General features: G+C 38.7%; 1 protein-coding gene across 3 annotated transcripts in view; it reads left to right on the top strand.

Moving 5' to 3' along the window:
* The window catches only part of ZNF217 (zinc finger protein 217), a 41,903-nt gene that overhangs the window by 15,065 nt on the left and 13,396 nt on the right, over window positions 1–13,442 (top strand). For all 3 annotated transcript variants that reach the window (XM_060772092.2, XM_060772090.2, XM_060772091.2), the window contains exon 2: window positions 10,608–12,366. In XM_060772092.2, the coding sequence (XP_060628075.2) occupies window positions 10,965–12,366 (1,402 nt within the window). In that variant the 5' untranslated portion in view covers window positions 10,608–10,964. The remainder of the gene's footprint in view (window positions 1–10,607; window positions 12,367–13,442) is intronic.

Genomic DNA, 13,442 nt, shown 5'->3' with positions numbered 1-13,442 from the left:
AAAATGAGAACATATATATAGAAATCAAACTAACTCACTCTTTCTTCCTATTTCACACACTCAGCAAGTAATTAGCATAACCTGGGATTACTTATGTGATCATTTTTCTCAGCCTAACATACTAAAATGTTTTTCCCCAAAGAAAGAACTGCACAATAATGGCTCTTTTTATTACATGAATCAAACACTGGGTTCCTAATCAATATGTCCCAAAGAGGCATGTACAAGAGGAGGGAGAAGGGATTTTTCAGGTTTTGTTTCTACCAATTTGAATTAATCGGTATACGTTAGAGCAGGTATGAGCAAACTTCAGCCCTCCAGGTGTTTTGGACTTCAACTCTCACAATTCCCACCAGCCAGTAGGCTATATGGCCATGTTCTAGAAGCATTCTCTCCTGATACTTCACTTGCACCTATGGCAAGCATCCTCAGAGGTTGTGAGGTCTATTGGAAACTAGGAAAATTGTGTTTATATATATGTGGAAGGTCCAGGGTGGGACAAATAACTCTTGTCTGTTGGAGCTAGGGGTGAATGTTTCAGTTGGCTACCTTGATTAGCATTTGATGGCCTGATAGTTTTTAGGTGTGGTTTGTTGATTCCGGCCATGAAAGCTTTTGACAGTACAGCTGATAGGCTGTTAGGAATTGTGGGAGTTGAAGTCCAAAACACATGGTGGGCTGAAGTTTGCCCATGCCTGCACTAGAACATCTAGTCCTAATTAGAATGAACCCAGTTCAGAGAAAAGGAAGTTCCCATCCTAAAATTGTTCAGGCTTTTCTTTCTTAGACATGGGATTGGGCAAATGGGAAAGAAGTCATTAGAAGTAAAGGAGATGTGATTTAAAATATATAGTTTTAAGACTCTTAGGCAGGTTGCATTCCAGGTATTCACAGGGTAGATGATTTGATCTATTGCTATGACTTGATAGCTGAGGAAATACTATCATTAAAGTATTCATTCATCAATTCCAAGTGTCCCAATTGTAGTAAGACTCCTCTCTCAAGCCCATCTGGACTCCCTTTGCAAGTCTCTTTACAGTTATAAAACGACTTTGCCATACAGCATAGATCCTGTTCTTCAGTGAAGGGTTGCCCTGTGTGCCCTCCCCTGCAGTGCAAGGGAACATGGAGAAGAATTATGAAATGTCTTTGAATGTTGTCTTTTGCAATCCAAAAAAATAGGAATGCTACGGTATATGTTTTTCTGATTTTATCTAGACTGAATTGGTTCAAATGGTATATATTGTATAGAAAGAATTTGTTGCTGCTATGTAATATCATACTTACTGTGTGTCAGGATTCCATGACCTGGGTCAAGTTGGTTATACATTTATCTATGGTATTCAATATATTGTGAGACAGATGTCTGAAGAAAGATACTGACAAGCTGGAATGTGTTCAGAGGAGGCAACTAAAATGATCAAGGTCTGGAGAACAAGCCCAATGAGGAGTGGCTTAAAGAGCTGGGCATGTGTAGCCTGCAGAAGAGAGGATTGAGAGGAAACATGATAGTAATGTATAAATGGAACTCTCTACCGTGAAGTGTGGTGGAGGCTTCTTCTGTGGAGGCTTTTAAACAGAGGCTGGATGGCCATCTGTTGGGTGCTTTGAATGCAATTTTCCTGCTTCTTGGCAGGAGGTTGGACTGGATGGCCCATGAGGTCTCTTCCAACTCTATGATTCTGTGATGGTGTATAAAGAACAAGTGTATGAAGTAATATGGCACCTTGGAGAAACTTTAATATTTATGCACAAACTTATATGAGCTAGAACATATCTCAGATGTTTGGGATGTTTGTGTGCATGCAGTTTTAACAATACATTCACAGTGTGTGTGCATGTGGGGAAATTACAGATCTGTTGCCATTCCTATGTAATTCCCAAATAAGAATAGAAAATGACTTCCTCACATCAACCTCTGTGATATTATAGACTGTTCAAAATAGAATATATAGTAAGGACCTATCAAAATCATATAGAGCAGTGGTTCTCAACCTGTGGGTCCCCAGATGTTTTGGCCTTCCATTCCCAGAAATCCTAACAGCTGGCAAACTGGCTGGGATTTCTGGGAGTTGTAGGCCAAAACACCTAGGGATCCACAGGTTGAGAACCACTGGTATAGAGGATACATTGAAAACAAGACAGTTGCGGAGACCCCTTGGGATCCTATTGGTGCTTCAATGCCTACTCCACCCCCTTGTCCTGGTCTATAGCATCATGGAAATTGCTCTTTGGGGTACTGCCATGCTGAAAAGATCAGTTTGTTTAGAATCATACAATTATTATTGACTATAAACATAGATTCACATCAGTTTCAGGATCGTAACACCACTGTGCAAGCTAGTAACTATTGAATAGGATGGCAGTTGTATTAAATCATTTTAACACATCTTTCCATACAATACAAGTACCTTTAAATGGCTAATAGTATGAAATGAAACAAACGCTGCCTAGTGCTATACATTGAATTTTTAACCTATTATGTCAAAGATTCTTAAAAGCTTTCTGGATATTCTGCAGGTGTATGACTATTGACAATCAGCTAATTAAGTGCCATACTTCATGCAGCTGGAAAAAAAGTCTATGAAACCTATGGAATAATAAATCTAGTTTTCTGTGGCAAAAGGAAAGACTAGCCCGCCTATTTTTGTGACTCGTCTGTATGAATGTGTCCATTGGCTATATACATTAAGGTTTTGTGGCCGTAATTCAACTGGCTAGACTTCTGTGCACTAGGGTCTAATATAGGGATGGCAGATGGTGTTGTGGGCTAATTTTTGCCTCTATTCATTTGCATGTTGCAGTGATTTGAGCGTTGGACAGTGATTCTTGAGACAAGGGGTTAAATCCCCATTTGGCCATGGAAACCCACTGGGTGACTGGGCAAATTACACTTTCATCTGTAGAGGAAAGCAAAGACAGCCCCTCTGAATAAATCTTGCTAAGAAAACTCAGTGATAGGAGTGCCTTAGAGTGTCACCATACATTTTAAAGTACTTGAAGGCACATAGCAACTTATTTGACAGCATGTACCACCACATTTTTGGATGAAAAGCAGAAGTAGAGTTCACTGCTGGTTCTGGCTCTGGTTCCAGGTTTATTGGTGTGAAGTGAGGGCAGGAGCAGGGGCAGGTTGGGTGCCTTAAACAAAACTGACACTCCTTGAAACCTTCAGGAGAAGCAAGTGAAACTTTGGTGGCATTTTTAACCTGAATGCTTTTTTAGGGAGGTGAGACTGTGGGTGTGTGGGAACGTTGTGGGGGCACAGAAGGGTTGGGGTCCATAGGGTGCACTTTCCCCCTGACTTGTTCCTGTATGCATCAACCTAGTAAAGAAAAGAGCTTGGAATGTTGCAATTCAAACTTAACAAACATTGATAGCAGATATAGAATGTAGTGCTCTTTAATATTCTCAAATAACAAGACCCAAATATGTATTGACTAGATTATAGGAAGATATCTAGCTTTAAATTTTTCAAAGGACTTCAAAATGCTAAAATGACAAATTTGTTTTAGAATCATTAAAATAGTGGTTCCCAACCTTTCATCCTCCAGGCGTTTTGGACTTCTACCCCCAGAAATCCCGACCAGTTTACCAGCTGTTAGGAATTGTGGGAGCTGAAGTCCAAAAGACATGGAGGACCAAAGGTTGGGAACCACTGCATTAAAAGGATGCAATGTAGAATTTTATAATATAATTTTCCCATTATTTAAACACATTAACCATTTAGGGAGCCACTACCTGTATAGATTCCTTCCAAGGCTGGAGTAGCTAAAGAGGTTTCGGAAGATGCTAAAAGCCTGAAACTGAAATCAAGCTTAGTCAGATAAATTCCCAATTTTTCCTTTTCAGGATGAAACAATGTTGTTGACACTTGGATAATCCTATAACACAAGCTTTTATTTCAGATCTAAATTGTGGTATACTCTAAAGCAGATATTTTACTTCCTCTACAAAGTTAGGGAAGTTTTAGGTATTGCATGCAAAGCAAGATCAAAAATCAGAGTTAAGTGCCAGGTCAGAATTAAGCAATACCTATAGTGCAATCAGTTCTGCAGAACTATCTGAAACAGTGTTGTTGTTCAGGAAAAGGCAGTAGTTGTGTTTAAGAAGCTATCACAACGTAGCATTAATGCAATAGCTTTTTTTAAAAAAAGGATATCTTGTAGCTCTTAATACAACTAACAGAAATGAAATTATTACCTGGCCCAGCTGGGATTGCAAAATACTGTTCTTAATTAAAGCTATCTAGTAATCACTGGATTGAATGTTCTTGAAAACTGTAAATAGAACACTAATCAAAATATAACTGTGTGTCTACTGTATATATGAGTGTGTGCGCATGTGTGTGTGAATGTGTACCACATATCGCACAAGAAATATTTTTATTATATTTTACATCTTTTTTTCAGTAGAACTTGCAATAACATGTTTGGTCTCAATTCTCACCCCATAAACACGGCACTAGATTATACTGTGAACTTCCAAAACATTTTACAAAAAAATGAGTAAGAAATATAGGGTTGTATCTGGTTGTACAGTTTGAAAGTCTGCCTGTTAACATGAATGGATTCTAAAGTATTGGCTGTGTATAGTAATCTTTCCCAGTTTGTTGTTTTCCTGATGTTTTGGACTTCAGTTCTGAGGGTTCATTGCCATTGGCCATTGTAATTGGAGGCAATGGAACTTGCTGGCCAAAACATTGGGTGGGTACAAGTTGGGGAAAGTTGCTATGTAGGAAGAATGTTATTTGAGCAGCTGGGCAGACAAAAAAACACTTTCCATCTCATAGAAAGCGAGGATCTCAAGCAGTTATACCCTCTTGATATTTTCATAAATATAGTTTAGTAACATAACATGTCTTTTGTTAATATTAATTGGAAAAATATGGAACAAAAGAATATATCCACAGGTGGCCATTTTGACTATGCAGCAAACTAGCAGCATTCAAAATCCACAGGACAGTGATAGTTTTATTGGGCCAATGTACAAAATATATCATGGAAACTTTTGAACCTCCATTGGCTGCTTCTTGATCAAACAAACAGGAAAAGAGTAATAGTTTTCTCACTGAGGTGTGTTATGTTTAGGTGTTCTATGTAATAAGTGAACTGTGTGCATTTCAGTGATGATCATGCAGTCAATCTGCCTGAGCACTGAGGTAACTTCATGAGGCAAGGAAAAAACTAGCATATACAGCAGAATTGGGTACAGTAGCAATTGATATATGCTGATTTGTCAGTTGCAGAGCTAAAGTAGAAAAAGGCTGATTACCTGGCACCTTGTGGAAAGCCAGAAGGTACATGTTGGACCTGAATGTTATTTGTGTTTTGTCTGTACAAATGCAACAAGTATGTATTATATGAGAGATTACGTGCCAGGGCTAGGGATGATTCCTTGACTTATCTGTACATTAAAATAGTTTAGCATATTAGAAGTATGAGATAGTGACTTCAAAAAGAAAGAAAGAGATGGAAACATTTAAATGCATATTAACTGATCTTTCAACATGAGTCTGTGCATATCATACAGAGAAAGAAGAACATGTTAAGATTTTTTTGTTCTGGTAATGTTCCCAATGTCCACTGAGCCTCAACTGTGGAATTGCTGACACAGATATCTAAAAAGGCTCTGAAAAAATACATCCAAAAACCTACTATCATATTTCATGGAGTGATCTCTACCATCCCATTTGTGTACCACAAATATTCCCTTCTACCACCTCTTTCTTTAAATGCTAGTGTGATGTTTTGAGGGGTTAGGTGTGGCAGAATAGACTGTTTGTTACCTGTCTCAGAAGCTTAGGAAATGTATTAATGAATTCCCCACTGTTTTCTTTCTCAAAGGTAGACATGCTCCTGTTTTTTCTTAGCACTGTGCAGTTTAAATCCAAGAGGAACTTGAAGTCTGAACTTTAAGTAAATAGTCTAGTAAAAGCCAGGACACAATTGGATTTCATGGAAGCAGTTGTTGGGCAACTTGAGAAACAAAGTTCTGCAACTCTTTCTGAATGGACTTGTCAACAAGATGTTGAAGGGATGTCATCATTAAGGCAAATTCTCATTTAATAATCCATTCGGAATCCAACTAGAGCTGCAAAGAGGAAAAAAGACTATAGTTGCAGAGAGACAGATGACACACTTGTTTTTTAAAAATCCTTAAGGAGACAATGAGTTCCAAACCTGTTTATTTTCTGAGTAAAATCTAGCTAATCATAGAATTACAAGAGTTGGAAATGACCCCAAAGGTCAGGTAGTCTTATCCACTCCCTGTATAGGAATCCATGGACAAAGTACTGTGCCCAACCTCTATTTTAAAAGCTTCATTGCCAGTCATCATAGGCTATCACTCGTGGCCAAGTATGATTATCTTACAGGAGTAGCGTCTTGGTAGTGATCTGTAAGTGACTGCAGTGACCTATTCTGGATCTGCATGGTCTTTCACAGTGAGGAAATACATTTCCAGATGGAAGACGGTCCCTTTGCTTGATGCACCTTCCTCTTGGTACGTTTCTCCAATAGCCAGTAGAGAGGGCTGATTAGAGTCACAGTCTGACAACCTCAGATGGGTATTCCCCATTTCTTACTTAGAGCAATTTGTACATCAAATTTTTATCAAAGACGTGTTAATGATGCAGATGGCTGCTTTGATTCTAATCTCTGCATTTGCTTGTAAAAGAACAATGTAGCAGTCTTTTCATTATGATTCTAAATATCTCCTTAAAGTACAGGAGTAATGCTTGAAATTTTAGAAGGGGAACAAATATCTGCAGAGATTGGGGTCAAGCCAGGGCTATTGTTGTTTCACTTGTTACACGACTGCAGAATTATCTGGGTGCACCCCTCCCCCCCCCCCCAAAGGGGCATAGAAATCATACAGTGGTAGAAGATTTGCTTTGTGTCTTGTGAATTATGTTGGCAGTCTGTATTTATTCAACTTTTTCTTAAAAGTGAGAATATATTTGCTTGAGCACTGAACCCTAAAGCTAGAAAGTTATTGTGTTGATTTATTGTTCAGTCTCAATTTTCAATGGACTCGGTGATGTACTTGGGTGTCATTTCCACATAAAAAGCCCAGTTCCTGCTCCTAAAAGCTTCCTGTCTGGAAAGTGTGGGAGAGAGTCTGAGGCTGCTGTCTGAACATTTCAGTCTTCATATCTTTCCCCCTTCAAACTGGTTGTCATCTGCACTGTGTTAAGATGAAGCAGTGTGAGTCTGAACTACTAATGCAGTGTGTAGACGCATACTGATGTTGGAAGAAGCAATTTTACCTTAATGGAATTTTTAATATGTTAATTCTGTCTTCTTTGTCTTGAAGAACACAGTTTCTAAACACTGAACTTTATATTCATCCCAGTTAGAAAATCTGATGTGTGATTTCCCAAGGGCCATTGAAGACTCGTCGTTCAAATAAAATGAACACTGAAACTCCCAAGTGTTCAGGCTTTTACAATATGCAATCCTTGGGAGATTTCAAGTCAAGTTTCATATCCAAATAGAGTGTGCTGGCTTTGTATATTTATTTCATTTATTTTTATTTACTTTATTTGTATCCTGCCTTTCTACTGATACAGAAACTCAAGGCAGATATTTCACAAGGTCATCCTAGTTCCCAAAAAGAACATGCGCATTCTTTCTGCATTGTGATATGTGGGACTTGAAAGCAAAAAAATCAAATAAAAATGTAGATATAGCAAGGACATAATGTTTGGTAGACATAATGGTACCAATTGCTTAACTCTGGTGATGTCAGCAAGAGTACTGATGTGGAGCAATGTTCATGGAATGGCAAGTTAGGACTACGGAGGCCCAGAATTGGCTCTCCAGTTGGCCATAAAACTCAGTAGATCAGTGGTTATTAACCTGTGGGTCCCCAGGTGTTTTGGCCTACAACTCCCAGAAATCCCAGCCAGTTTACCAGCTGTTAGGATTTCTGTGAGTGGAAAGCCAAAAAAATTGGGGACCCACAGGTTGAGAACCACTGCACTAGATGATCCTACATTTCAGTACTTTCAGGCTTTCTCCCAAGGTTTGAAAGACCTGGGTTCAGTCGTAACCACTGGGTTCTTAATATACCTGTATCGAGAAGCAAAAAAAATGGTACAGGTTGGCAACCCTTTATCCAGAATTGTTAGATAATCCAAAATTAAAATTAAATCCAAAATTAATGAAAATTAAAATTAAATCCAAAATTAAAAATAGTGACACCTTTGCTTTCTGGTGGTTCAGTGTACACAAACTTTATTTCTCTCCCCTTTAAAATAATCATTATATAACATCTTCAGGCTATGTGTATGAACCAAAAAATGATTTTTAAAGATATGATTCCCATTGCCAAAATATTTCACTGTGTACAGGCATATGCAAACATATATTCCTAAATCTAAAATACTTATGGTTCCAAGCATTTTGGATAACGGATACACAACTTACATTTCAAAAGGGAATCAGACATGGAAGGGATTGAGGATTCTGTGATCTACTCCATTGGTTAACCAGCCAGATGCCTTGTCTCTTCCATTTGTTTACAACAACTTTTTTACAACTTTTTTTACAACTGCAACATAAGATATTGAAGGCTTAAGAAGAAATGCACTGGCTGCCTTGTATAATTTACCTGAACATGGATTTGTACCTAGTTCTCCTCCACCAAAACCTGGCACTTTAGTGTGACAAACCAGCTAAAGTATACTTTGCCACACTAATTCTTGGCTGTGCTTGCAGCTAATCAAATAGTAGATTGTTTATTGCCTGTAAACAATGTTCCTGAAATAGGCAGAACTAGGTCTTTTGGAATAGACTCGAACACAACCTTTCTTATAGGTAACTGCTACAACAGTGCAGCTTTATTGCTCATTAAGCCAGATTGATCTGTGCGAGTACAGTACCCTGTACTGCAAGGAAGGTTAAGAATGAAACCTGGAAAAGATAAAACAGAAGGGTAGTGAACGTTCCCTATAAAGGTTAAAGAAAATTTAGTTCAATGTACACAAACTTTGTTTAATTCACAAAACGATTAAAATATTAAATAAAATCAGGCTATGTATATAAAGTGTATATGAACCATAAATGAACTCAGTGTTTACACTTGGGCCGTATCTTCAAGACACTTCATTATCTACATATCTGCAAATACAGGTACTCCAAATGTCTAAATAAATAAATAAATAAATAAATATCTGAAATCCAAAACATTCTTGATCCCAAGCATTTCAGAGAAGGGGGATACTCATCCTGTAGGAATAAAACTAAACAAGAAAGACATACGATAATTTTCACATGGGGAAAGACATATTTTCTTTTAGCACCAAAGACTTGACATTCTGCTTGAAAACTTTCTGTTGAGGAAACAAATCACACACATCACAGCACACACACTGTTCCAGACAAGTCAAGTCCATTTCTTGCTTCTAATCCACAAACCAACAGACAGTGCTGAGCTTGTTATGCAGTTCCTCCAATCCTAGCCTTTCTCCTAAGGCTTTCCTGTTTTCCTGAATTGTGGCAGAAGGAGTTTCAGCAGCCGCTTAACAAATACTAGTAGCCTAAAATAGCTGATTTGCTTCAGTCCTGAGCAGGAAATTTATAAAACTCAGCCATGGAAAGGGAAGAATATAGTAACTTAATATTTTAACAAATTAATTCATAAAGTTTTCAAGCCCTGCTGTTTTTATTATGGCAAACTGTAGCCTTGCACCTTGACACCCTTATTAGGCTTTCATTTTCTATATTGGAAGCAAATGCTGTGATGTTTGTATTATTAGCTCTGATGGACCAATAAAAGTAGAATGACTTGGATTCTGCTTTCTTATCTCTTTTTTAAATATCAAACATATGTTTAATATTTAAGTTAATACCTATAATGATGGTTGCATTCATGTATTGCAACTAAACACAATTTATGGTTAATTTCCTATCTAAACTGCTTGTTTCTGATGCTAGCCAGTAGTCTGAAGAGTAGAAGTTAAAAGCTCATCAGATGACTGACCATTGTGATAATAGTTTGGATTCAAAATGGTTGTCAAATCAGCACCATCCATAAGTGCATAGTGACACTACAATCATATTAAACATTCAGCCATTTTTGAGAAGTGAAAGCTTGCATAACACAAAGCTAGTTGTGATTTTGGAGGTATGGCAACGGTATCTTCAAAGAATTGCTTCATGTGATTTTGTTTTCATTTGAAATGAAAATTACAGGATCCTACAGGTGAATGAGCCTAATAATTAAACGTTTTTTCACTGAGGCAGTTTCTTCCATCTGAGTGTTAGGGGATAATCTGAATGTTACATTAACTCCCTTAAGACAGCTTCCTTGCAGAGATTAGTAACTTCCTTTGATAGTTGCATCATTTTAAAGATACTTAGTGAAATCTAAGTTCACTAGTTGTAACTGTGGGTTATGCAGGGACTTTTTTTCAACTGCCTGTAAAAACTATTATTTTTCTTAAAGCTGTCTTAAAAAATCAGGAAGAGTAATTTTGATTATTGTGTATGTGTGTTGGAAAAATTGTAGTCATTTACCTGACTTCCTGCTCTTAAGCTTCTTTTCTTGCTTCCATTTTGTTTCCTTAGTCAATATTTATATGTTTTTTTCCTCTCTCATAGGTGGTGGAGATGGTGCTGCTGAACTATTTCCTTATTTCTTCAGCCTTGAGAAGACTTGAATTATTGCAAGTGGAGATATACATAGACCAGCTTCTTTGAATGCAAGTTAAATCAACTGGAAAGAACTGGAAGGGAGCACAAAGAATTCTCCACTTTCCATGGGAATGTTTTTATAAATAGTTTGTATTGTGTGTGGCTAGCTGCCTTTACAGATGAGCAAAAACATTCAACAGACTTTTCTTGAAAGAGCGGTCTGCTATCAAACATCCACAAGCAAACAAGTGGAAAACCATTGAAGTGGCCTTATTTCCAACACAAAACACTTTCGCCTTTCATGTTGATAACAACAAAGGAAATATGCCTACTCAACCTCTTTTAGCATATATGGATGGGCCAGATGGAATAGCCAGCACTGTTGGTTCACGTATGGAAAACAATGATGCCACTATGCCAATAAAAGGGTCGAACACCATCTCCTACAAGAACTTGCAAGACAAATTCTTAATGCAAGGCGAAGGATGCATGCCTTTGGATTGCATGTTTTGTGATCAGATTTTCAAGCATCCTGAAGACCTTGGTAAGCACGTCTTAACACAGCACCGGCCAACACTTTGTGAACCTGCAGTTCTGCGCGTAGAAGCAGAATATTTGAGCCACGTTGATAAAGGACAAGTGAAGACAAACTTGCCTTCTTCAAATATCAATGAAAACAATAGCCAGGATTTCAGTTGTGTGGTTTGTGGCCAGACCTTTGATGAGGGTTTTGATGTTGAGGCCCACATAAGGAAGCATAAGGACTCTTTTACTTACTGGTGCAATGTGTGTGGAAGGAGATTTAAAGAGCCTTGGTTCCTCAAAAATCATATGAGAACACATACTGGGAAACCTGGCTCTAGAAGCAAGACCCAACAAGGGTCTGAAAGTCCCATAACAATAAATGAGGTGGTGCAGGACCAAGTGACAGAGAGCATTACATCACCTTATAAAATCTGCATGGTTTGTGGCTTCCTATTTCAGAATAAGGAAAGTTTAATTGAGCACAGTAAAGTACACACCAAAGATTCAGTAGCCAGTGCTGAAGGCACGCAGAACAACAAAGATGGTGATGAAGAAAATTCATCACCCAGAGAGGAGTTTTTGCAATTTCTAAACCTGAAACCACGTTTACCTCTTAACAGCAGCAAACAAGAAAAGCCCGTGAAATGGATAGCAGAATTAGATCCATTCAGTACATACCAGGCATGGCAACTGGCTACAAAAGGAAAAATTTCTGTTGGCCATGGGCAAATAAAGGAACCAGGGCAAGAGGGAAGTACAGACAATGATGATTCATCTTCTGATAAAGAAGAGCTTGGGGAAATTTGGAATCCAAGCAAAGTGAATCAAACTGAAAGCACAGGAAAGACCAAGGCAAGCAAAAGTGGAAATTATGCAGGGTTCAGTAGTGTGGCACAAAACAAATTGAAATATCCCTGTAGTGAAGTGCCTTCTATGGACATAGACTCTAAGTTGTCCCAGAACAAAGATAAGCCCACACTTTGTTCGGAGTGTGGCAAAGCCTTTCGAACATACCACCAACTAGTCCTTCACTCAAGAGTCCATAAGAGAGACCGAAAGAACAGCCTAGAAGCCAGTTCTGTGGAAGGAAAGCAGCCGAAAACAAGTCATCCAGACAGTGAGACTCTGGATGAGAATGCAGCAAGAGAACAGGTGGAGGGGGGCTCTGAAGATGGATCTGAGGATGGACTGGAGACATTAGGTAAGATGGGCTATAACTATTTATAAAATTATTGATTTCCTTTTACTCAGTTTAGGTGCCCCTCACCTCCCAAAGTTGGGAAGAGTATCTTATATATTCATATTTAAGTTGAGGACAGATTTGAAGTCAAAATGATGGATTTTGCTATGACCCATTGGTAGACTGAGGCTAAAATGTAGGGCATGTAACAAGCAAATCTTTTCTTCTTTTTTAAAATTGCAAAGGGGTAACATATTTAGGGTGAACTAAAGAGAGGGAGAAGATGTGCTTATTTGATAGGTTGCAATTGGGGAAAATAGTTCAAATAGCACTGCTGGTCTTCAAGTGTTTACATGTGTACAAATAGAGCCAGGGAAAGAAATATCAATAAAGAAAAATGAGAATATGATTTGATCCAAACTTGGGTGAGAGGAGAGCAAAAGAAAGTGACCTGAGTCTATTAGAGTTTCAGTACAAAAGCAGTGACAAGCAGAAGAGCAGAGAATCCGCTCTTGGTCTGGCAGGGAGAAGGAAGCCTCCCCGTCGCCGACGAGGCCCTTCGTGGACGGGGAGGAAGCAGTATTCCCTCCCTATTACTCTTTCCAAACAGGAGAAAAAAGCAGCCTTCTCTCCTTCCTCACTACCATTGTTCTGTTCCATCTGGAGTGCCCCAAATAGCGGGTGTGCTCTATGGTTCCTGTTGAGCTCTACTTGGGCTGAAAAAGAAGATGGAGAAGGAGGATGGGCTGTAATTCTTCCTCCAGTTTGGGTAAGTGAGGATTAACACAATGGGAATGCTGCTTCCATGCTCTTCACATTGGTGGCACAATGGGTTAAACCCTTGTGCTAGCAGGACTATGGACCAAAAGGTTGGTAGTTTGAATCTGGGGAGCAGGGTGAGCTCCCATCTGTCAGCTTCAGTTTCTCATGTGCAGACATGAGAGAAGCCTCCCACAAGATGGTAAAACATCCAGGCATCCCCTGGGCAACGTCCTTTCAGACGGCGAATTCTCTCACACCTGAAGCAACTTGTAGTTTCTCAAGTTGCTCCTGAAACAAACAAACACACACACACACAGAAAACTCAAAAACAAAGC

Source organism: Anolis sagrei, chromosome 4 (genome assembly GCF_037176765.1).
Source record: "Anolis sagrei isolate rAnoSag1 chromosome 4, rAnoSag1.mat, whole genome shotgun sequence".
Taxonomy (NCBI): domain Eukaryota; kingdom Metazoa; phylum Chordata; class Lepidosauria; order Squamata; family Dactyloidae; genus Anolis; species Anolis sagrei.
Note: the sequence above shows the minus strand (reverse complement) of the source record. Positions and strands in the feature narration are given on the sequence as shown.